The sequence below is a fragment of the Pan troglodytes genome, chromosome 12 (genome assembly GCF_028858775.2).
Source record: "Pan troglodytes isolate AG18354 chromosome 12, NHGRI_mPanTro3-v2.0_pri, whole genome shotgun sequence".
NCBI classification, from domain to species: Eukaryota; Metazoa; Chordata; class Mammalia; order Primates; family Hominidae; genus Pan; species Pan troglodytes.
The window spans coordinates 47,256,801-47,282,821 of NC_072410.2; the positions used below are offsets into that span (position 1 = coordinate 47,256,801).

General features: G+C 41.4%; 1 protein-coding gene and 1 non-coding gene across 7 annotated transcripts in view; one reads left to right on the top strand and one right to left on the bottom strand.

Annotated features, from left to right (window-relative positions):
- EVA1A (eva-1 homolog A, regulator of programmed cell death) overlaps window positions 1-1,676 on the top strand; it is a 154,648-nt gene extending 152,972 nt beyond the window's left edge. For all 6 annotated transcript variants that reach the window (XM_009442723.4, XM_054677976.1, XM_063789002.1 and 3 more), the window contains one exon: window positions 382-1,676. In XM_009442723.4, coding sequence (XP_009440998.2) covers window positions 382-755 — 374 coding nt within the window. In that variant the 3' untranslated portion in view covers window positions 756-1,676. The remainder of the gene's footprint in view (window positions 1-381) is intronic.
- Window positions 1,677-4,282: 2,606 nt separating this feature from the next.
- Window positions 4,283-4,417, bottom strand: LOC112208298 (small nucleolar RNA U109). Its single transcript, XR_002942705.1, has one exon. It is a non-coding gene; the product is annotated as a small nucleolar RNA U109 (small nucleolar RNA).
- Window positions 4,418-26,021: the final 21,604 nt, after the last annotated feature.

Here is a 26,021-nt window from a genome sequence, read left to right on the forward strand (position 1 = left end):
ACAAGTAAAGCTGTTTTGGCCTAGGTGAAAAGAGGCCTTAGATAGATACATCTCTTAAACAAATGACACCTAAGCACGGCTGCTTGCGTACAGTAGGTGCTAAATAATTACTGTTTTTCTTTCTTTTACCTTTTCATTTGGGAATAATCTCTAAGTTAAAGTTGCAAGAAGAGTGAAAGAATTTCATATACCTTTTACAGATTCACCGTTTGTCAATAATTATATTTTGAATACATTATAAAATATGTCACATTGGAGGACAATATTTGTAACCATCAAAACTTTGGGGCCTGGTGAGAAGTGTAGGCTGGAGTCATATTGGATCTCTGCATATGGAGTTGTCATCTCTCAAATGCTTGCTTCTTCCTCTTCTTCCTCCAGAAAATCCGGAGCGAGCAGCTCTGTACTTTGTTTCTGGCGTGTGCATCGGGCTGGTGCTGACCCTGGCTGCTTTGGTGATAAGGATCTCTTGCCACACAGACTGCAGGCGGCGTCCCGGGAAGAAGTTCCTGCAGGACAGAGAGAGCAGCAGCGACAGCAGCGACAGTGAGGATGGCAGTGAGGACACCGTGTCCGATCTCTCCGTGCGGAGACACCGCCGCTTCGAGAGGACTTTGAACAAGAATGTGTTCACCTCTGCGGAGGAGCTGGAGCGCGCCCAGCGGCTGGAGGAGCGCGAGCGCATCATCAGGGAGATCTGGATGAATGGCCAGCCTGAGGTCCCCGGGACCAGGAGCCTGAATCGCTACTATTAGGGAGCAGCAGGACCCCGGAAACCACTGGAGGCCGCCTGGAAAGGAGAGCGTCTGCAGGGACAGTGGGCACAAGGAACTGAACCCAGCTCTGCTAATATTGTGATTTCAGAGAAAAAGCAGGACATGCCCCTTTTCTAGCCAGGAGGATTGCTCCTTTTTGGCCAAATGTATGGAGAAGTAGAAAAATCAAAGCAGTTCATCAACCTTTCCAGGTCTCGGAATGGTGCTGAAAAATCCTCTCCAACACTATGGATGGAGATCGGAGAAACGCGACTGTGGTTTCTCTTGATTTCTGAGGATCTCAGAAGTTTCAGCAGACGTCCTTGCTCTGTGTTATTCCTTTGCAAAAGGAAAGATCATTATAGCATGAGGGCTGGGAATAGCAGGGTGAACGTAACCCAATAAATGCAATTTCCTAAATGACTTCATGCTATGGAGGTGATTCTGATTCAAATAGCATGATCCATGCTTATTATTTAAGGCTGATTTTTAAAATCTTGTGTTGCAAGGGCAACCTCGTCCATTTTAACTGGCACCTCAGGGATTAAAATCCTACTTTTTAGTGTAGTTCCCACCTCATTCATGAAAATGAATAGAACTATTGTATTATGGGAGATGTGTCAGTGAACTAGAAAATGTCAATAACCTCAAAGGATGAAGGGTTTTTATTTTAAATAGTTTATAAAATATATATTGACATGCATATTTGAAAATGCTGCATAAAAATAAAAGTGGTGTGTTTTCCCCCTCTTTGGAGACAAGAAAATTTTATTATGCCTCTAGATAATTGTGATTTTAAACACTTTGTTTTGTTTTTTTCTTTTTTAAATTGGATTTCAAAGAAAAGAATGGAAATGAGAGGTAAGGATTAAAGCCAAAGTTAGGATGGGAATTAAAAAAATAAACATTACATAAAATCTTTTTGGTTGCATGTCCGTCTCTGTGGTTACCCTTACCTTAAATGACAACCCTTTTATATACGTGGGTATGGGCTTTTGCCAGGCCCCTCAAGGATTAGAGTGGGGAGATGGTTCCTGTGTGATAATGGGCTTTTCACTTTCTGTAGGTTATATGTATGATTGCTATAGTTGAGTTGTTAAGCAGATGGAGGAATAGAAGACTTCCCTAAAGCTAGAAATAAGATGGTAGCCCTTATATGAAAAGAAGTTGGTAGGGAAGGAGGAGAAGCCAGGCTCTGCCAATTTAGAAATAGGTTACAGAGGACAAAACATCCCCTAAGCTGGTAAACAGGAAGAGTGAGACCTGTCTCTCTGTTGACTCCCTTCTCTTTTCATGGAGTAGATTCCTAGTCAGTCTATCTGGGTGCTCCAGGGCCTTCCTGCTGGGAGGATCTCCCCTGTTCATTGACTTTGTCACCATGCTTAAGAGGATGGTCAGGAGACTTCCTCTGGTGAGGTCTCCACTGCTTTAGCAACCCACTTTTTGTTGTAAGGACTCTTGGAGGGCTCTCTTAAGAACTGAACAATCATAATCATAATCTTTGCTTGCCAAGGGGGCAATAAAGTTCACTTGCAACACTCAGTCGCTGGCCTGATTATATAATTTTGGGTGGCTAGCAACATTGGCTGGCTAGTTACCAGTGCCAAAATCTTGCTGAGTCAGCATCTCTGAATCTAGCTCCTTGCCCTTGTGGTTTCAGTCCCTTAGCAACAATTGCAGGAATCATCTGATTCCCCCGGGCTTTAGATTAACGTCATCTATCCTTGTCTCCACCTCTTAGAAAAATGGAACAATTGGGAGCTGATTTCCATCACCAGGGAGCATCAAAGCTGCTTATGGGGTGGGATTATGAGCCTTACTGGGCAGGGACTGCAGTAGCAGAGGTGTTTGGGAGGGCTCCGGGGCAGATGCCTGTCTCAGTTCTCACTCCCATATCCTTTTGACCAAGTCCATAATGTTCTTGTAATTATGGTGGTGGGGACATTGCCTGAGGCATAAAATACACTAGGTAGCAGCTGCTTCACTTTCATATAACAAGGAATACAGATTTTCAACCTTCCTTATCTTGATTCAACCAATTCCACATTTTAGGTTTATCACTTCACACCTGGTTTTAGTTTCTGTATTGGAACATTTGCATTTGCAACAGAAAGATATTCCACTTAAGAGCATTTATTGATTCACACAACTGGAAGGTCACGGCTGGATCTGAGGCTTCAGAGATGACTGGATCCAGGATCTTAAATGCTACCAAAAAGTTGGTCTTTCTCAGCTCTCCACTTTGCTTCCTTCTGCTGCTGGTTTCATTGTCTTCTACTGCAGATGAAACTGTAACACACTTGTACAATATAGTGTATTGGGATGCTTGCTTCTGATCAAGCCCCCACACAGCTCACGGACTATGTATGTGCATATTTGGCACAGGTTCATGGCTTGTTTAGCTCAGAAGTCAGAAGCAAGACACAATGTGGAAGGGATGCTTTTGGTGCCGGTTTCCTGGTCTTTGGAAGTTTCACAGAGAAGCACTAGCTGACAAAATTCTGAGATAACTTTATGAAGTAAAGATGACTTAGGAGTCCAAGAAATCCTCTTCAGGCATTAGTGCTCCCACCAACTTCCCTTAAGAGCCTCTTCCTGAGCTGCAAGGGACAGGTGGTCATTTTCAACTCATGGCATCTCTAAATGCACTCAGCTGAACCTTTGCCTTGTGGCAGGGAGCACACCAAAGGGACTTTGGAAATAACATAGTTTCAATAAGGACAGAAGAGAAAAGAAACACCTTGCTCTGTGGCTTAAAATATGAAATCACAGGAAGGACTCTATGGTCTGGCTTGTGTAGGTCCATGGATGAAATCACCGGTCATTGTGGGCAAGAGACTGAGCTTCTTTAAGAAGAAAGTGGAGATAAGATGCTAGGCAGGCACTCGCAGTAGCCACTGCACCACTCTTTTCTGTCTTTCTTGGTTTTCCTACTCTCTCTCTCTTGGTTTTCTATTTTCGTTTTCTTAATGCTTTATCTTCTTTTCCTCAACCCCTTCAATATGGGTCCATCCTTCTAACCTTGAAGAGCTGATCTTCTCACCCTACATCCTGGGATATCTCATATATTGCAGTGACTCTAAAGATCACCTACACACTGATGACTTGAAAAATCTCTTTCCAGTCCTGACGAAGTTTCAGACACATACAGCCCACTGACCTCAACCACAGGAGACAGTTGTCCCACAGGATAAATTTGGCAGTGTCAGGGAGACATTTTGGTTGTTACTGCTGGGTGGGTGGGATGCTATTTGTGTCTAGTAGCTAGAGGCTAGGAATGCTGCTAGACATTTGATAGTGACAAAGCCAGCCTTTCAGTCCTTTCCACCAATGCCCCAGCAGTGAGTGAAGAAATCTCCAAGTTATTCCAGCCCCCAGGCATATGACTCTTTCCAACCAAAGCCTTAGACATTGACGAATAGAGATAAATCACCTCTGTTGAGCCCTGTCCAACTTCTTAGTTCACAGAATCCATGAACACAGTAAATTGATGGCATTTTTATGCCTCTAAGTTTATTTTCCCACTTTTATGAAGGAGAAATATATTACCATACAACCTCTACCATAAGATTGGCCACCCTGGGGAGTCCTTTTTACATGTAGCATGTTATGAATGTATTCCTGTTCCCAAAGGATAGAGGAGCAAACATTTCTACACACAGTATGCCCCTAAGTTTACAATAGATAGCTGGACAACTTCCCAAAACTGCACTCACCTTCCCCCCAGACCTATGTCTCTACCTATATTTTCTGTCAGTTAATGATACGGTTTGGATCTGTGTCCCTGCCCAAATATCATGTCGAATTGTAATCTCTAATGTTGGAGGACGGGCCTGGTGGGAGGTGATTGTATCATGGAAGCGGGTTTCCCTCTTTCTGTTCTTATGATAGTGAGTGAGTTCTCATGAGATCTTGCTGTTTAAAAGTCTGTAGCACCCACCTCTTCTCTCTCTTCCTCCTGCTCCCGCCATGTAGGATGTGCCTGCTTCTCCTTTGCCTTCTGCTATCATTGTATGTTTCCAGAGGCCTCCCAACCATGTTTCCTATATAGCCTGTTGGATGTTGAGCCGATTATTCCTCTTTTCTTTATAAATTACCCAGTCTCAGGTAGTTCTTATAGCAATGTGAGAGTGGACTAATACAGTTAATAACAAGGCAAGTTACAAGGTTACCCAAATCAGAAGCCTGGGACCATTCCAGTTTCCTTCTTTTCCTTGAAGCCTCACATATAACAATTAACAATCTTCCCAATTTTAAGTCATTAATATTTCTTGCATTGACTCTTCCTTTACAGCTTAGTTTAAGCCCTTATCAACTCCTGCCTAAACAATTGGAAAAGCCTCCAAATTGTTATCTAAGTCTTGCCACCATCAAAGCCATACGGAATACAGCTACCAAGGTGACCTCTATTAAATGCATGGCTACTCATATACCAATCTCTCTTTTAAATCTCCCATTTTTTCCCCATTGCCTATTTAAAATGTCCAAATACCTCTAGATAACATACTGGGCTCTCCATAGAAGGCTGCTGCAGCTCCATCACCTGCCCCTCCTTGCTCATTCCTTTACATTCTGATAATATCAAATTGCTTATAGTTCTCTTCTACACTTTTTATCCCAATTGTTGCTTCTGTCTAAAATACATTTCCTTCTTTCTCCCACTTTTCTACCTATCCTCAAGGCTCAGCACAAGTGTTTCCTCTACCAGGAAGCCTTCCAAGACTTCTCCAGGCTGGGCTAAGTATTGTCCTCTAAGTTTCCACATATCCTGTGCTTGTTATGCCCCTTGTTCCTACTATACTGTTGTGAAATTGTTCACTTGTGCCTCAAAGGCAGGGAGTCTGCCTTGTTATTGGGTCCCAGCTGGATGCACACATCACATGCTTTCAGCAACTATTTGTTGAACTGTGGTAAAGACTACATTGTATTCACCAAACCCTGTTCTCTCTGCCTTCTGGACACGTAGATGGACTATATTTCCAAGACACTATTTTGGGTAGATGTGGCTGTGTGACAGAGTTTTGCCAGTGGAAGATGGCAGGCCTACCTAATTGACATTTGCCATTTCAATGTTGGTTGGCTCATATGATCTTCTATCCTCTCTGCTGGCTGGATGCAGAAGATTCAGAAAAGAATTCTGAGGCTCTAGATGATGGTGGAGCCACAAAATGGAAGAAGCCTGGGTTTCTGAATGACCACATAGTGGGCCACTCACTGTCCAGGAACATCCACATGTATTTTGTGTTAGGAGAGAGAGGCTGATGAAATACAACCCTGAAATGAGGGCTGGAAGGGCTCTTGAAGTCTCTGCTTCCAACTCTGTCTTCAGACAGGCTTATTCCTAACTCATTCTTCATGAGTAAAATTGATCCTAAAACTTCAAAGGGAATTCTATAGAGCAGAGTAACCCTCTTTAGGTAACCATTTCCCTTTACTACTTTTAACTTCTTATGCTTCAATTGGAGTTACCTTATGTTCAGAAAGGATATTCATTCATCTCCCCTTATAATAATACACAATAATGAATATTCAAAGTTAACAGGTTTCTTGCCTTTTTGCTTCTTGTGCTGAATAGTTTCTAATTTATTTATATGCTTTTCATGGTACTTCCCCCTTTTTATTCTAATATTTTATTTACATATATACATATATTCTACTTTGTTGAAGTAAAGTGAGTCAGGCAATACCTTCCACCTATTATCATAACTGTCACAAAAGCTTCAATATCATGCTTATCAGAGTGACAGTTCTGATAAAGGCAGCTAAACTCATTATTCTAATCAGCTTTGAGCAGAGCAAAATTAGCCTTGTTTCCCATGTCTTTCCTTATCTTCTCGACCAATGTTGAGATTGCACAAATTGCAAAATGAACTCCTCTGAAAAATTGTGATCAGATATGCGGTGTCAATCTTTTAATTGTTTGCCAACCTGTATTATTCTGTTTTCACACTCCTAAAAAGAAATACCCGAGATTGGATAATTTATAAAGGAAAGAGGTTTAAGTGACTCATAGTTCCACGTGGCTGGGGAAGCTTCAGAAAACTTACAATCATGGCAGAAGGGGAAGCAGGCACATCTTACATGACAGCAGGTGACAGAGTGAATGTGACCTTTGCTGCAGTTTGCAATAAATTCCTCATCTCCATGTGAGCCCATCTCAGCCTGGATTTCATTATCCACATGACTATCAGCATTTCGGCCAAAACCATTCAACAAATCTTTAGGAAGGGCCAAACTTTCCTACATCTTCCTGTATTCTTCTGAGCTCTCCAAACTCTTCCAACCTCTGCCCATTACCCAGTTCCAAAGTCACTTCCACATTTTCGAGTATCTTTATAGCAATGCCCCACTCCCAGTACCAATTTACTGTATTAGTCCATTTTCACACTGCTATAAAGAGACACCCAAGACTGGGTAATTTATGAAGGAAAGAGGCTTAATTGACTCATAGTTCTGTATGGCTGGGGAGGTCCCAGGAAACTTACAATCATGGCAGAAGGGGAAGCAGGCACATCTTACACGGCGGCAGATGAGAGACAGCATGTGTCAGCACAGGAAAAGCTACCATTTATAAAGCCATCAGATCTCGTGAGAATTAGCTCACTATCTTGAGAACAGCATGTGGGGAACTGCCCCCGTAATCCAATCACTTCTCTCCCTCAACACATGGGGATTACAGGTCCTTCCCTTGACAGGTAGGGATTACAATTCAAGATGAGATTTGGGTGGGGACACAGAGCCATACCATATCACAGCCCAAATCAGTATATATCAGGATACATTCCTTGTCATAAATATTAAATTTAACATTAAAAATAGCACCAAAAGTATCAACCTTCAAAGTGATAGTCTTCCCATGTCAACAGCAAATTTGAAAATTCATGGCTTTTTTGTAAATTTTAAAGATATGAATTTCTTTTTCACCCTGGAATAAGAATATCCTTCTTTCTTTTTCCAGATAGAGTCAATTCTTCCTTTGTGTCCCCACTGCTCCTTGCACACTTACACTGTATGTGATTTTTCTGTACCTGTCTTTGTCCCCTAATCTCTGAGCCCCTGACAGCTATACTGTATCTTACTCACCTCTGATTTCTCAGTGTGCATGCAGGACCTGTTTCATAGTAGTGTCTCCTCATATGTTTTTTGAGTTAATAAAGTAATGCATAAAGTCTCAGAGAATTTGAAATACAGCCCATTGAAGCATGCTGTTCCACAGATCCCCAAGGCATTGATTGTTTGTGATGAAGATAATTTTCTTAAGTGTGTGAAGGTCTCTTTTATCTGATTTCATTTATTCTTTCCTCTACCATTAATCATTTCCTTGTCTCTTTCAATTTTAGAGTCTTTCCCATCTCTCCTACATTAACTTAGATGTGGCTGTGTGATAGAGCTTGCAGTGCATTTTTTCAAGTTCGATTTAGCACTCACAATGTTACAAAATTCTTACAGGTTTTGAAGGCATGGGCGTTTCTTCTTGAACTGCAATGGCTGTTCTTAACTTCACAAAATACAGGTTCTCAGTCCCTCAAGGGTTGAACAAATAAAGGTAAACTTCTAAAACTTAAACACGGGAAGTATGCCTCTTGTGTCTGCAAAATAGTCACATCATATATTCCATTATTTCTGCTTTCAAGACCATCTCAGTCTCACTCATATGACACTTGACCCTCAGACACAATTTATCTCCTGTCTATAGGAAAAACCATCATTTAGTTACTGAGATAGGCGACTAATATACAAAATGTCTTGGCTAAGGTGGCTCATGCTTGTAACTCAGCACTTAGGGAGACTCACTTGCAGCCAGGAGATGAGCCTGGGAAACATAGCAAGACCCTGTCTCTACTAAAAAAAGTATAAAGTTAGCCAGGTGTTGTGACTTATGCTTGTAGTCCTAGCGACTCAGGAGGCTGAGGTGGGAAGATTACTTGAGCCCAGGAGTTTGAGGCTGCAGTAAGTTATGATCACACCACTGTACTCCAGCGTATGCAACAGAGCAAGACGCTGTCTCAAAAAGAAAAAAAAATTTAATTTAATTTAAAAAATAAAATAAAAGAAGAAAAAAAGGAAGGTCTGTTTTCCTAATCATTTATTACCTTTTCATTTTCTTTCTTTCAGTGGTAGGTAGAGATGAGCCTACTGGTGGTGACGGTGAAATTAAAAATAACCTTCACTTCCAGCTGTCATTTGAAGAACACAAGGAACCTCTGAGGCTCTCAGAAGAGAGGTTTATCTGGGCCTGAGGCCAGGGCCCATATTAGGGACTCCATTCAGAACCAGAATCATGCAACTAGCTCCACATCATCAAAAAAGATGAGATGATTAACTGAAAATTTTCCGCTATAGTCCTGAAAATTTGTTTTTAGCCAGTCTCTAGTCCTTTTGTAGAAAATTTCTGATGCCTTATACCCTGTTACAACACTAAATCTGGCAGATACTTTGGCATAGAAAAATCTGTGGCCATTTAGGGCAATATCTGGGTATTTCCAAGTGAATTTCTCAAATGAGAAAAGTGCATTTCTGAATCAGGAACTTTTTATAGAAAGGCGATACATAAACAAAAATACATTTTCTCTTTATGATGTTACTATTACTCTGTAGGGTTAGACTTTTGCATATCTGGAACTCAAGAGGCTGTTTCTACCTTCTTGGATATGTCTTCCAGTGGGTAATTCATCCTCAATGTGTATTGAAGGGTGACCAGGATATAGATAAGTGACAAAGGCAAGATAAAACATAAGAGATTTAACTGAATGGCATGAGCTTCTAAGGAAGTAGTTTACAAAAGATTGCAGAGCAGAATTCGGCAAACTATAGCCATGGGCCAAATCCCACCACCACACGTTTGTGTACCACTTGCAAGCCAAGAATGGTTTTTCCATTTTTAAATAGTTACATTTTAAACAGTTATGTAAGCACCTATATTATACCCTAGATTTTGTCTCTTGGACCACAAAGTCTAAAATTATTTACCATATGACCCTTTATGGAAAAAGTTTGCTGATGCCTATTGTAGAGAAATGATCTGGAGATATCAATAGGGAAAAAGACCAACACAGAACCTAATCTCCCCCTCCCCAACTGTGGTAGAGTTTGCTGAATAATCCCCCGACATCTGTCCACATCCTAACCTCTGGAGCTTGTGAATGTGTTACCTTATATGGCAAAAGGGACTTTACAAATATAATTGAGTTAAGTATCTTGAGATGCGAAGATGATCCTGAGTTATCTGGTTAGACCTGATGTAATCACAAGAGTCCTTATGGGGGGGGAGGGTCAGGGTCACAGTCAGAGAAGGAGGTGTGACGGCAGAAGCGGAGGTTGGAGTAATGCAGCCATGAGCCAAGGAATACAAGCAGCGTCTGAAAAAGGCAAGAAATAGGATTCTCCCATAGTGTTTCCAGACATAACACAGCCCTGAGGACATCTTTCTTTAAGTCCCATAAGATTCATTTCAAACCCCAGCCTCCAGAGCTGTAAGATAACACATTGATGTTGTTTTGGGCCACTAGATTTATGGTAATTTATTGCAGCAGCAATAGATAACAAACAACTTTTTCAGCCCTACACGCCCAGGGTTATAGAAGAATCACAGGGTTCCCCACAGAGTCTCATGATGTATAATGAATTCCCATAGGCCAGCTGGGTAAGAGGAGAGGTACAGTTGTAAGAGGAAGTTCAGAGTGTAGAACATACAGATAATCATAGAATTCTAGTTTTAGAGAGCACTTTGAAAAGGAAGAGCCCAGTTGTAAGGTCAGTTGTAAAGAGAAGAACTGCAAAGTAGAATATGGCTGAAAGTCAAGGGGACAAAGATGATTGCAAGATGTGGGAGATCAGATATGGTTGCGTTAGCTAGCTTCAGGTTCTGTGTGGCCTCTGCCCAGGTGTCTAGATGAAACTAAATGATATCCACATTGGCAGAAGAGCAGAAAGAAGAGAGCCCTAAAAATTATCAGGGTGTGTTTTTATGTCAGCCATATAAACCATGTGACTTTCTGTCCAATTAGAATCTTTAGCTCCACTTACCTGTTAAATTCAGATGAATTTTCCTCCCCCGAACCTAGAATCCATCTGCTTATTATAATTTCTGTAATTTGCACACAGTGGCATTCTTGGCAGCCAGTTATTTGTGGCAGATACAACATTTAGAGTTCAAAATTATGTCCTTTTTCCAGAAACTGTTCATTAAACAAACCAGTATGTCTTAAGACATTTCTCAAATTATATTCACCAGTGACCACCCCTTGGAACTGAGGAGCTATAGAGCAAACTTCAGGAAGTGCCTCCTTAAAGCATTTAAATTGAGTGCAGAGCACATATTAAAATTCAAATTTGGAGTGAGTTTCTGCTTGTGTTCCTAGCCTTAAAAGAGACACCAGTACATAGAATTCCTGAGGCTTTCTCAGAAATTTGAGTCCATAATGGTACAGGGCTCACAGTTAAAAATTATTTGTGAACAGTATGAACATAAAAATGTGAAAATCCAAAGCTAGCTTTGGAAGTTCTCTCCAAATCCCTGAGTAGTTTCTGAACTTTCTGAACCAACTTACATGTATGTGCAATGATCCACAATGTTCCTTTACCCAGGATGTCTTCAACCACAATCACCAGCTCCCTTTAGGTGATGGGGACCACAGACAAGACTTCTTTAGGGACCAGCAAGGCAGCAGGTGTTGCTAAAGACCTCCTTGAGATGCAGAATGCCCACATCTGCTCCTTTGCCTAATGCTGAAAGGATTCAAGAATGCTGGTGTTTCCTGGGTGGAAATAAAACAGAACCCTGGGAATCAACCTGAATCAATCTTGATAGCCTGCAAATGAAAGAGGCAGGCAGTTTATTAATTGAATTTCTCTGCTGTTAATGCACCCAGTACTTAAAGGATATTTAGTCAGGTAATTTCTTATTTGTCATCAGAACTAGATTCTAAGTTTTATGAGGTCAATAAATTTTGTCTTGATATTCCTAGCACAATGCCATACCTTAGCATGTGCTCAGTAAACATGTGCTACATGAACGAAGGAATGTTAAGTTTTCACATCCAAAAGCTTTTTTTTGAAATGCAGAGGAAATTTTGGTGTTGTTGCAATTGCTGTACAAGGTGGTAATACTAATTGTATTATTTTGAGTTCTTTTCTGCAAAGCTAATTGAAGTTGCCAAAAGAGAATAAAATGCCTTCTTTTGGTGAAAAATGAACAAATAAATACAATTAACTCTTGGTTATGTCTGAAAATTTCTATTATTTAATATGAAAAAAATCTGTGAAAGGGTAGAATGTTTGTAAAGCACACTTTTTTTTTTTTAACCCACCAAGATCCCTTGACATAGATTCTGGAGTTCCTACTCGCACTTCAACAAGTGTTTACTGAATAATTACTATGTTCAGAACATCAAAAGGATTATGTCCCCTGCCTCAGTCAGCCAGAGAAGATAAAAAAGTGCTTAATGGCTATTTAGCAAAGCATAAATTGGTATGAAGGAGACTGAAAGATACGAAGTGTTAGGATTTCCGAGAATAAAGACAAAACTGGCAGCTGGAGAACACAGCCATGGAGCTGCCTCCATTTCCCTGAAGTATTCAGTTTTAGTGAGAATGAAGACTCAGCACACAAAGAAAGCCAAATAAATACACATTAAAAGTAAACATGTATCCGTTAGCCGTGTTTCTTCAAAGCTGAACACTTACACTTCCTGTGTCAGTTGGCAAACAGCAGATGGCAAACAGCAGGTACTCACCATATTTGCCTTCTTTTCTCAGAAAGGCGGCCTTATCAGTACATTCGAGTTACCAGCACACTAGATTATTTATTGTTTACCAAAGCCCTTTGTGGGTAAATAACATATTCTCATATATAAAAGAATCTTCCAAGACCAGAATCTACCATCCTAGATTAACAGAAAATGTCTGTTTGATCCAGGATTTTGGTCCATTTGAAATAATCTTAAATTACTATGTCACCATACCTTTCTGAAATATCCACAGGGATCCTAAAAGCGGGTCCAAAATGTGATGAAAATGCTGACAGAAAAGTGGGGAGTGATGCATTTCATCTCTAGGAAACAGCCAGAGAAAGTTTCAGAGATGGAGTAATTTACAGACAGTGAGTAGTTCCTGTTGGCTACAGGCAGAGGGCATGTTAAGTGGAATGGTGGAGAGTACATCTGGCAAGCTAAGTTGGATCTAGTTCCTGGACTTTGAGAACTAACTGGCTGATATGATTGGCTATTTGTCCTTAGGCAATGGAGAGTATGGAAGGTTTATGAGCCAAAATATGATCAGCACTGTGCTTCAAAAAAAGTTAATCTGGATTGGAAAGGGTAGAGTCTGGTCATAAGGGATTTACCAATACTGAAATAGTTTGGTTGCAGAATCAAGAAGCTCTGACAACTGATTAAATGTTGATGAGAGAGGAGGGTGCAGCCAAAGATGGCTCCAAGAGTTCAAGCCTGCATTATTTAAACTTTCAATATTATTAAAATTATACCAGTAGAGGCCAGGCATGGTGGCTCACGCCTGTAATCCCAGAACTTTGGGAGGCCAAGGTAGGTGGGTCACCTGAGGTCAGGAGTTCAAGACCAGCCTGGCCAACATGGTGAAACCCTGTCTCTACTAAAAATACAAAAAATTAGCTGGGCGTGGTGGTGGGCGCCTGTAATCCCAGCCACTCAGGAGGCTGAGGCAGGAGAAATGCTTGAACCTGGGAGGCAGAGGTTGCAGTGAGCCAAGATTGCACCATTGCACTCCAGCCTGGGCAATAAGAGTGAAAAAAATAATTATACCAGTAGAATTAATAACATATGAGGAGTACTGTTACATTTACATAATGTTTTACATGCATTATCTTGTTTAATAGAAATAATGGAGTTGATGAGGGTTTTTTGGGGGCAGTGGGTTATAGCTGACATCTGTTGCTTTTGCCTACTTAGCATACTTTTCCCTTTTACTCATTTTTTTCTATAGATAACTAAGCCTTCCTGCTCTGAGTTTATGTGATTGAAGCTTATCAATAACTCCCCAAATCTTATACTTTAATAGAGCATATTTCCACATTTGAGTCATGCCATTGGTTACAGGTTGGCCAGTGTACTGGGTTAAGCCCAGTGAAATTCAATTGTAGGATTTTTGATGAAACTATCGGGAAAGACAAGTTCTCCCTTTCTGTAGGTTTACTAAGCCAGTGAAGGAAAGCCTGGGGCTTATGGGAGCTATAACATGGAGACCCTGACCTAGAAAGTCAGTGAGCACATACACACACACACACACACACACACACACACACACACACACGTGAGAGAGAGAGAGAGGATGGTGGGAGGGAGGGAGAGAAGAGGTGAGGAGAGCAGACTCAATTTCTGATAATACTGTTTGAGTTCCTGGATGTAGCTCAGGAGTCTTTTGGCTGCACAGGAAAATTTATTCCTCCTTTTTCCCATATAAGCCAGTTTAAGTTGCATTTCCATCATTTGCAATCAGAAGGACGCTAGTAAATACAGTGATCATGTGTTTGACTTGAACATATAGAATTTCAGGTCCCAGAATTATATTCCAGTGGACTATAACTCAGAAGAGAAATTGTAAGCAGGAATACATATTTGAGACTCAGCTGCATGAAAGTAATATTAAATATCTGAGAGTGACTAAGATCCACAAGAGAAAGAATGCAGAGAAAGATGGAAGAGAACGAAGAGCAAGATAATACATAACAACAGGAACTGAGAAAGGCAACTGGAGTAAAGCAGGAAATGGTCCTCAGGGCTAAGTAGAAATCAAGTAGAATAAAGATTCCCACTGGACTGGCAACTGTAGGTCATTGGTGATCACTGAGGTTGTGATTTGTAGAGTCATGTATCTTAAAAATAATTATAAGAGGATAAGATATGAGTTTCCCCTGTATTTAATATTTTATTTTATTCTCCATTAGCATTTATACAAGACTCAGTAAGACACTATGTCTTATTCATCTTTAATACTCTGTGTCTGACACCCAACAGGTACTCAATAAATGAAAGGATAAAAAGAAAATTGGGAGATGTATGTGTAGAGTGTTTTTATTTATGAAAATGGATTCTGTTAAGGAAAACATGCTACTTACAACATGCTTCAGGCATGTATATAGTCTTATATATTCATATAAGAATATGCCTATGGCATGACAGCATCCACAATTTAAAGCTGGTAGTTAGGATTAATAAAGCTAGGTAGCTGCACAGCCCCATGACTGTGAGAGGGCCATAAACCACTAAAGAGGGGAGTTATATACTCAGACATACAAAGTAATCATCACAAAAGGACAAAAACATCTTCCTTTTGACAAGAGAAGAGGAGATGATATGGTTTGGCTGTCTCCCCACCCAAATCTCATCTGGAATTCTAGCTCCCATAATTCCCACATGTTGTGGAAGGGACCCAGTGGGAGATAATTGAATCATGGGGGCAGTTTCCCCCCATACTGTTCTCATGGTAGTGAATAAGTGTCACGAGATCTGATAATTCTATAAGGGCTTTCCCCTTTCACTTGGCTCTCATTCTCTCTTGCTGCCACCATGTAAGAAGTGCCTTTCACCTTTCACCATGATTACAAGGCCTCCCCAGCCACATGGAAGTGTGAGTCCATGAAACCTCTTTTTCTTTATAAATTACCCAGTCTTGGGTATGTCTTTATCAGCAGTGTGAAAACAGACTTATACAGGAGACAATCCTACATCATTAAGCTCTTAAATAATGATGGGTAAAATCTTGTCCCTAGATCCATTCTCTATTTTAAATTTTCCTCCTTATTTTAGAAAAGAAATGCATTTTTGGAATAGAATGGAAAATAGGCCCAGTCATGCATGTCAATACCAACCAAATGGCAGTGATGGCCTGGAGTACTGAGTGGAGAATTGTATGGCTCCATGAAAAAGAAATGATGGCTCTGGTTGATTACTCATGTCTGCCATGGTCAATGGAAGTGGAAAGGATCTCTCATTTCATTCAGGTCTCTGCCCAAATAATACCTCTTCAAAGGGGCCTTTCCTGGTCATTTTACCCAAAATTATCTTATTTTTATTCATAACACTTAATCCAATATTACATCACTTACGTATGCTTTGATGTCTGTCTTCTCTTCACTGGAATACAAGCTCCACCAAAAGTTCACTGCTGTATCCCCAGCTCCTAAAACAGAGCCTATATTAGTCTGTTTTCATGCTGCTGATAAAGACATACCTGAGACTGGGTAATTTATACAGGAAAAGGGGTTTAAAGGGCTTACAGTTCCATGTGGCTGGGGAGGTCTCACAATCATGGTGGAAGGCAAGGAGGAGCAAGTCACGTCTTACATGAGGGGCAGCAGGCAAAGAGAGAGCTTGTGCAAGGAAACTCCCTGTTTTAAATCTATCACATCTCTTGAGACTTACTTACTATCACCAGAACAGCAAGAGAAAGACTCACCCCCATGATTCAATTAGCTCCCACTGGGTGGGAATTCAAGATGAGATTTGGGTGGGGATGCAGCCAAAGCATGTCACAGCCTACCCAACATTTGTTGAATGAATGAATGATATTCATCCTCTGTATTAGCCAAATTGGGCAAAGCTAAAGTTCATCTTTAAGACTGTGTGTATTAGCCCATTTTCACACTGCTATAAAGACTGGGTAATTTATAAAGGAAAGAGGTTTAATTGACTCACAGTTCTGTATGGCTGGGGAAGCCTCAGGAAACTTACAATCATAATGAAATGCGAAGGGGCAGCAAGCATCTTCTAACTCTTAGAGAGAGAGAGAGAGAGAGAGATTGAGAGAGGGAGAGAGAGAAAGAGAGAAGGAGGAACAGTCAAACCCATATAAAACCATCAGATCTTGTGATAACTCACTCACTGTCACAAGAACAGCATGGAGGAAACAGCCCCCATAACACAATCACCTCCCACAGGTCCCTCCCTTGACATGCAGGGATTATGAGGATTACAATTCAAAGTGAGATTTGGGTGGGGACACAGAGCCAAACCGGTAGAACTTAGATAGTGTGGAACACAAACAGCTATACCCCCCTCAAAAATTTTAAACTATCTTTTACCAGTACTGACTTCCGTTGAAAATTAAGTTTCAAGAGCAGACAAACAAGCATGCTTTCCCCTTCTCAGAGGCTATATTTGGAACTAAATTGCCGGACCACCCACAGAGCCGGGGATTGGGGAAGATATATGTGTGTGTTCTGTGTTGGCTCTTTCACCTTAATGGAAGAGCTGTTTAAAAGAAACAACCACAACCTCGAGAAAGAGTGAGAGCAATGAATCATAACATTGCTGTGACGCTAATTTAAGATTCAAAGGGTTTAGGAGGCACAACTGTCAAACAGCAGGATGAGCAATGCTGGGCTGATAAGCCTTCATTATGAATGAGTGAGCACACATTTACCAAGCAGCAGGACAGAAATGCACAAAAGAAGACCTTGGTTAAGTTTATTTCATTGCTCAGGATTTGGGGGCAGGGTGTAAGAATCTCTGAACTAAGTCCCATTTTGGTAGCTCATAACTGAATGCTCAATTTCCCTAGGGGAATCTGTTGTGGAAAGAAAGTTGACACTAATTCTTCTCTAGGGGAATGGGTGTTATGTTAGCCAACATCTGGGAGACAGGGGATGCATCAGAATTAGGGAAGAACAATGAACACTAAATGTTAGGGTCAGGACAGAGGTGGGAGCCACAAGCAAGGCCAGTAGGTGGAAATCAAGGAGAAAAATGAAGAGAATGGGGAGGTCTGGCAGGTGTGTTTGTGCCTGTAGTGAATAGTAACAAAAGATTATTATGGAGATTGGGGAAAGACCATAAGAAGAGATGACTCCACGGCAATATGACTGCAGTCAGGGAGGGGTAAAGGATTGGTGGGTGGGAGAAAATGGACACATGTGTTTCATTTCATCATAATTTATATCTGCATAAACTTCCAAAAAAGTTAAGACAGCATTCAAGAATAGAAATAAATTGTAGTGCAGCTGTTAAAATAGAAAAAAAAATTAAAACAGGAAGGAACAGGAAACAAATTGACTCAATGCCTAGGAAAATCTGGTTATTTTAACTAGGCATTGACTTTAGCTCTGACTTTCCTAGTAGCAGAGGGAAAAAAGAAGACAATTTTAATAGCTGGCAGTCCAAGAAAAGAAAGCAGCCGGATGAAATGAAACTTTAAAAGGAATTCAAAATAAAAAGAACTGAATCTGCCTGTAGGAAGAGATAGAGTACCAAGTTGTAAGGGAAGGTCTGACTATGTGGAAGGCAGTGGGGAAAATTGAGTGTGGACGTGCCTAGGGCCACATCACATCTGCTGCTTGGGTCTTTTTTTCCTCCTGAAGCTGGCTCCCCATGCACCCTTATTTCTCACTATAGAACTTTCACTCACTGTCTGTCCTTTCCACCAGGCTAGCTGCTGTCTGCAGCATGGTTTGCAGATCTCCCTACACCCCCTTTTCTGCTAGGCTGTATACAAGCCCACCCTCATTTTTACTTTCTGGCTTTTACTGCTTGTTACTCTGGGTGAGGTCACAGATATTGGGAAAGTTTGGTATCTCCCACTGACATTGAAACATAAATCATTCCAGACTTTTGTCCTTAACTCCCCACGCCACGGATGGTATAGAGCCCCTCTATATACTGTTTCATCCCTCCTTGTATCCCATGAGTAAAGCTCAGTCTGTCTCTCATCTTCGCCTTTCTCTGGAAGGCTGTATGGGCTCCCACATGTATATACTAGGACCCAGGGGGTGCCATCTGCAGCTGAACCATAAAGGTGGGGGTGTCACACTTTTCCCTCTCTTTAGTGGCCTCCTGAGTCACATTAACAAATTCTGATATTATTCTTGCCACAGTTTATTGTAATGCTCTTCATGCTTTATTATGATTGCTTGTTTAGTCTCCCAACCTTTCTACTATTCCCCTTCCCCTCCCCAAATACCAGAAGCCCTAAACTGAGAAGGCTGGCCTGTGCCTATGTGGTTTGCTGTGGCATCCCCAGCACTTAGCCTGGGCTTACATTCTCAGGGGCTTTGGTAAGTAAATGACTAAAGGTCATGGAGGAAATAAAGAGAAATTAATTAAGAAGCAACGAGAGGGGGCAGGACATTCCAACAGAGGTTCCCAAAGTAGAATGTGCCTGAGAGTGTGCTGGGGAACTTGATAAACACGTAGCACCTGGGCAGGGCCTCTCTCCTGTGGGTGGTCCTCAGACCACACTTGGAGAAATGCTGCACTCAAACCTGCCTGGGCTCCTGGTCAAGGAAGCTTGAGAGAATATTGATGAATTGGGTCAGGTTTTACATTCAGGTAAAATAAAAAGGTGACCTGTGGAACAGAAAAAAAAAAAAATCAATCTATGGAACAGATAAAAAAAGAAAAGAAAAGAAAAGAATAGCAGGTAAGGCTGTCATTTATCACAAGCAAAAATACCCTGGCAGCTTTCTGTTTAAACAGCCACCAGAACTCCTGTGCTGAGGCCAAAACTTGAACCACACCACCCACCCTGCTGATATAAATTCCTGGGTATCAGACCAGGCTCAGGGAGGACCAAGAAAAAGTCCTGTGCCATACTTTATTGAGAGACCAGGGCGTGCTTACCAGTTTCTGGCTCAAATCTTCAGCTTTCTACTGTCACATGTATGACAGTGGGGAGAGGGCAAATCTCTTTTCCTGCTGTTCACATTCTTTGGAACTTGAGGCATGTGATGGGTGGCCTAAAGGCACCATTTTCCCCAGGCTTTTTCTACCCCACACAACTTCTGTGCTTCCTCCTCACCCACCTTGCAACTTGTGGAAAGAACACACATTGAAAATAAGGGGAGAGAAACTCATTTGGCCCTAGTCAGTCCCCGCCCACCTCAGCCTCTGAAGATCACACACCAACACCCCCGAACCTCAGCCTAACTAGCCAGGGAGTGCCTGTGCTCGAGTCCTGTGGGATCTGTAGGGTGAGCACCCGACACTCCATGCCTCGAACGCTGATAATGCAAGCCTTCTTGGTGCCCGTTCCCCTCCTGGCCACCCTATCCCATATACTTTTTGCTTTTCGTATACTTTTTGCCTCCCATATACTTTTTGCTTTCTTTCCTCTCTCACTTCCAAGGTGCTGTGGTTTAAATGTGTCTTCTCCAAAATTCAGGTGTTGCCAATGTGATAGTATCAAGTGGCAGGGCCTTTAAGAGGTGATTAGACCGTGAGGGCTCCTTCCTCGTTAATGACATTAAGGCTTTTATAAAAGAGGCTTCACCTGGTATTTTACTGTCTGCCTGGCCCTTTCTCTTTCCACCAAGTTGAGGACAGAGCACCCCTCATCTCTGGAGGATTTGGCCCTCCCCAGACAACCAAACTTTCCGGTGCCTTGATCTTGGATTTCTTAGTCTCCAGAACTATGAGAAAACAAGTTCTGTTCTTTAAAAATTACCTAGTCTGGGTTCGGCATGGTGGCTCACACCTGTAACCGCAGCACTCTGGGATGCAGAGGCAGGTGGATCACCTGAGGTCAGGAGTTCAAAACCAGCCTGGCCAATATGGCGAAACCCCGTCTCTACTAAAAATACAAAAAATTAGCCAGGCACAGTGATGGGTGCCTGTAATCCCAGCTACTCAGGAGGCTGAGGCAAGAAAATCGCTTGAACCCAGGAGGCGGAGTTTGCAGTGAGCCTAGATCACGCCATTGCACTCCAGCTTGGGCAACAGAGCAAGACTCTGTCTCAAAAAAGAAAAAAAATTACCTAGTCTAGGGTAGTTATTATAGCAGCATGAATGGACTAAGACACAAGGCTTTCTGTTAAGCTCTATGTACGCCGCACTATAAGGTAAGAAACAGTTACTCACTTCTTCCCTGGGGGTTTATTCAACATCTTGTTGTAATGGAAATCTGACTAGGGTGGAGCTTCTCCTTGCAACCCTGTGGGTTGGAGGCTGCCCATTCCCCACGTTACACAAAGCACAGGACCTGGTGATGTCTGCATTCTACAAGCCCCTCATTGCTGCTTTAAAACCACTCTCTATCCTAGTATAAAAGCCCCATTTTTGTTGAGATGTACACCATCTGGCTATGTACTGGTCTGGAGAAGCCTAGTTGCTTATCTTCTTTGTCTCAATATGTATAGGTCACTGATGAAAAACAAAGATCACCCAAATGTGCAGATTGGTGCTCCTACAAATCCCTGCTCTCCAATGCTGCTGCCCCAAAAGATTTTTAACCATTACTGGCTAGGTCTCTCACCCTCCCCATCTCACCCTTCACTCATCCCCTTCATTCTCATTATTTCAAGTGTGTACCAGATTGGTCAACCTCTCTCCCTTCACTCTGAGTGGATGAATTCATGCTCTACTGCTAAGGCTGACACAGGGCCCTGGGGTCTAGCAAGAGCCTGATGAGCTCAGAAGTCAGGAGCTGCCTGAGTCTGAACTTGGGTCTGAAATTCTTGGCTGTGCCACTGTGGGGATTTTTTCCCCTTCTCTGTGTTTCAGCTTCCTTCTGTAAAGTGGGGGTGATAACATTTTAAAAACAGTCTAACATGTAATACAAACTCAAGAAATATTGTTTATCTCTATCAGTACTTCCAAGACTCCTTTTCTCCCAGGAGTGTGGCCTTCCAAACAAAGAACCCTCAAGGTGGAGGACAGAGATGGGCCATATTTGAAACAAGGAAGCTTTATTAATTTCTGCACTTATCACAGGATCAGGCCATATGATATCTCAAGTCTAGCTCAAAGGAAATTTACATAAAAGTTTAGGTAGTTTACAACTTTCCACCCCATTGCCTAATCTTCTCCCAGTTCAGTCTTTTTCTATCATTCTAACAACTCAGATCTGTTAAGTGGAAGGGGTATTTTTAGGAAAAGAGAAATGAGTCTACAAATGCATCCTTTTCCATGTTTCATAATTATTTGCTCTGCAGGGTTTAATTTTGACATTTTGTGGCATAAAAAACATGTTTGTGAGCACTGGGAAATCCACCAGGTGGATCTAGGGGATTCGAACTTCTCCATACCAAGAAGATTTCTTTCCCAATGCCCAGAAGATACCAATATGAGACAAATACATCCAATTCACAAGAGATGATGTAAATAAGCAAATAAGACCTCATAAAGGCTTTATTCTAAAGGGCAGAGGGCCATACTCCAAGGCAAGTGTGAGCTGTCTACTGCATGAGCTTCACCTCTAGATTTGGGTACCTTGTCTAGCTCACCTTCATCCCAAGTACATTTGCATTGTAAATAAATCTACCTACCATTGGTACACTCAAAAATCAGGCATCCTCTTCTATACACCCAAATGTCCTTTACACTGAAGTGCAGTAAGTTCCACACAGTCCAGCCTTGCTTCAGGGAAGACCAAGTGACTCGGACTAAGGTGCCCAGGGATGGCAACAGTGCTGACTCTACCACATAAACAAGCTGATGTTCCCACTAGCTGCCTGCACAGGACATTTTAGGATGTAACACCTGGAAAAAGACAAAAGCTGGCTCTCCCAAGAGGAGGAACATCCAGAGGGGAGGCAAAGCATCTGATACTGTGAAGGGTGTCACTAATCTCTTCATAATAAGGAATAAGAAAAAAATAGAATAAGAAAAATTGACTAATAGGAGAGTGTTGTTTTTGAAATCCCTCCTTATCACCTTTCTTTTCATGTGAGCTCAAAGGTTTTGCCATTGCTCTCTGGTTGCAAGCAGTGTAGAGCCACTTTCTCTTTTCCAACTTCTTAGGGCACGTTTGTTGCATCTTCTATTATCTTGCTCACATCCTTTTGTTAGGTTATAGTTAACAGTATTAGAAGGTTCCAGGTAACAATTCTCTTTTCCATCAACAGTAGTTATGAATCCCATCAGTGTGAGAGATTGGCAAGGTCTGTTAACTGAGTGCAGAGCCCAGAGATTTATCCCCATTAGGGTGCAGTAAGACAGAGCCAGGAAGCAACGGTCCTAATGGGAGTCTCACCTCCTTTGTGGGTGATTAACTCATCCTGATTCGGGCAGGATTTTTCTAGCTTTGGAAGTGAAACCCCTCAGTTTCAGGCATACTGAATGTTTAGTCATCCTATGCCTGGGAACTTTATATCAGTGGTTTGCAATAGCAAACCACTGATGTCCAGACCCCCTCTCCAGGCATTAGCTTTTAATTATGCTGGGTGTGGGTGGAACATTAATGTTCCCCTGGGGGAACTTTTAGACATCATCTGATATTCAATGAAGGTTGAAAATTACACATGTAGGAGATCATCAATCAGCTTGATCAGGCCAGTGACAAAGGATTCTCTTAGGACATGATAAGATAAATTTCTGATAGATTTCTAGCCTGACCTCAATTCTCAGAGGCCTTTGAGAGATGAAGGTGTTTATGGTTTAACACTCTCCCTATCCCCAAAACCTTCTCTCCCAAAAGAGAGTTAAACAAGGGAATGAGAAAATCCAGTTAGATGAAATATCTAAAAATTATTACCAAGATATGTCTAACTTTATACTTAGACTATTTCCCAGACAATTCGATGAGAACAATTTCTAGGAGCTCATGTATGTTACACAATATTACCCGGGTCCTCAAGAATCCAGTGCCAATGAATTAAAAATTCAAACTGGGCCGGGCATGGTGGCTCACGCCTATAATCCCAGCACTTTGGGAGGCTGAGGCGGGTGGATCACGAGGTCAGGAGATTGACACCATCCTGGATAACAGGGTGAAACCCCATCTCTACTAAAAATACAAAAAAATTAGCTGGGCATAGTGCCACGCACCTGTAGTCCCAGCTACTCAGGAGGCTGAGGCAGGAGAATCGCTTGAACCCGGGAGGCGGAGGTTGCAGTGAGCTGAGATCATGCCACTGCACTCCAGCCTGGGCAACAGAGTGAGACTCCGTCTCAAAAAAAAAAAAAAAAAAAAAAAATTCAAGCTGGCAAGGCCATTACCTAAGCTTAGCTAGCGCTCAGTGGTGTATACCCTTTATTGTTGGCTGCGACACACCCAGCCAGTCACATTCTCATTGTATACAGATATCTTCCAGTATTTCAGTATATTAAAAAGTAAATCCAGCAACCCTTGGCCAAATCCAAAGATGCTTTTCTAGGAGAAAAAAAATGAAACTAAATAAAGAACAACTAAAACCAAACCAAACAAAAAAATTAAGAGCAGGAAATGCAAAACATTATTCTTTAGCATTTCTCAGTAAGTTTTACTACAGCTTGAGACAATTTTCTTTCTCTAATTTTCAGCCCACCCTCTTAGACAAAAACCCAGCGGGAACCAGCATGAGGCTTCAGAAAAGGAAGTTCATTTTGGCATGCCTCCTCCAGAAAGCAGGAGCCCACTGGCATCTGTTTTATCCACTAACTAACCAAGACTAGAGTTTCTCATGAGGGTGTGGGATCAGCACAATAACTGAACACTCCTTGGTCTGGCATTGTCTTCTATGTCCTTATGGCTGCTAGAAGGGACCATGACAAGCCTGTTCCGATTCTGGGTCCCAGCCTTCTCTTGATCGTAGTCACAGACACCCATCCACTTTCACCCAGCCAAGAGAAAGATTAACTGCAAGCTGTGAATAATGAGGTTAGAAAATTATTAAGGCGAGAGATGAAGACAGGTTATGTCAGATATATAAGGATTTAAATTTAATGTAAAAAAGATTTTAGTTCCCCGTAAGCTATTTAAAATAGCACAACTGCGAGAGCTCTGGTATTTATTACAAAATTCCATGGGTCTGTGCACCAGAGTAACTTGTGGAGTTTAAAAAAATGTATGGATTCTGTGGCCACAACTCTACAGATTTCAAATCAATAATCTGGTGTTAAGACCCAAGAATCTCTGTCTTTCAAGGCTCCCCAGGTGATTTTTGTCCACAACCAGGTCTGTGATCTTAACTCTGTAATTCTTTTTACTCCATCAGGTGTGTCTTTGAGAAGATGAGAAGATCGCAGACCTGTGTTCTAAACTGGCATGGTTCTAAAGACAAGGTGAGACCCCTGAGGTCTTCAGTTTTCAGATAAAAGATCAGTTGAAGACTGGCTACTATCCATATTCTTTTTAACCTCTCCTCAGTGTAGCTCTTTATTCATCTAATGAGGTCTCTAATGAGCTTGTCTCCTACCAGACAAGCCCTTGAATCCAACACTCATAGCCTGCCTCATCAGCCACAGTGATTTATCATTCAGGAGACCATATCATTGATCTTCCAAAGTGAGGCACTTTTGAAAGGGAAAGGAACAACTATTAATAATCACACCAGGCAACATACATGAACCAGGACTGTCTGGGGCAAATTAGGATGTGTTGATCTCATTGTAAGTGTCAGTCACCTCAGGGCAGCCCCTTATTTCTTGAATCTATTGGTTGGTGACAAAATCTGTCTGAAACTTTCTCCACCCCAGTTCACTACTAAAGCTTAGGACATTCTGGTATTTGATTAAAAATTTGTGACCTTATATCTAACTCTATTCTTTTTTTAAACCCTCCTTATTACAACAGTTTACTCATACTAAAAAGTACACAGAATTACATTACAAAGAAAACTCAACCCTATTAGGTGTCTAACAGACATAGACAGGACACCTTGTATCCCCTCCTTCTTTCCTATCTCTTCTTCTCTTATCAGAGAACCAATCATCATCCTGAATTATTGCTGAATTTATCATTCTTTTGCATGTTTTTACTTTACCACATATGCACACATCCATAAACAACGTCTGGCATTATTATTCCTGTTTTAAAACCGCATGTGTCATTCTGCAATTTGCCTTTTCTCAGTAACATTATGTTTTTAGATGTTTATCTGTACTAACACATGTCACTCTGATTCACTCAGTTTAAAAAGTCCTTTCTAATAGACCACAATTTATTCATTCTCCCTTTCATGCACGTTTATGTTTAACTATTTTTTTTCTGTTACAAACAGTGCTGCTATGAAAAATACTTCTATATATCTTCTTTTGGAACATGTATGAGAATTTATCTAGGGTATATTTCCAGAAGTTGAATTTGAGGCTGTAGGTTTGTGCCTCTTCAACTTTAACAAGTATTGCTAAATTTCTGTCTGAAATTGTTATACCAGCTTACACTCTCAGCATCTGCATAGGAGGGTTCCCTTATCTCCCAATCTTCGACAACACATGATATTATCAGCTATTTTAATCTAGTCACAATCTGGTATATGACTTGGTATCTAGTTATTTGAAATCACATTTCCCTGATATTAATGATATTAAACATCTTTCCCTGTATTTATTGGCTTTTTAGCTGTAAGTTCCTCTTCTATGAGTTACCCATTCCTATTGT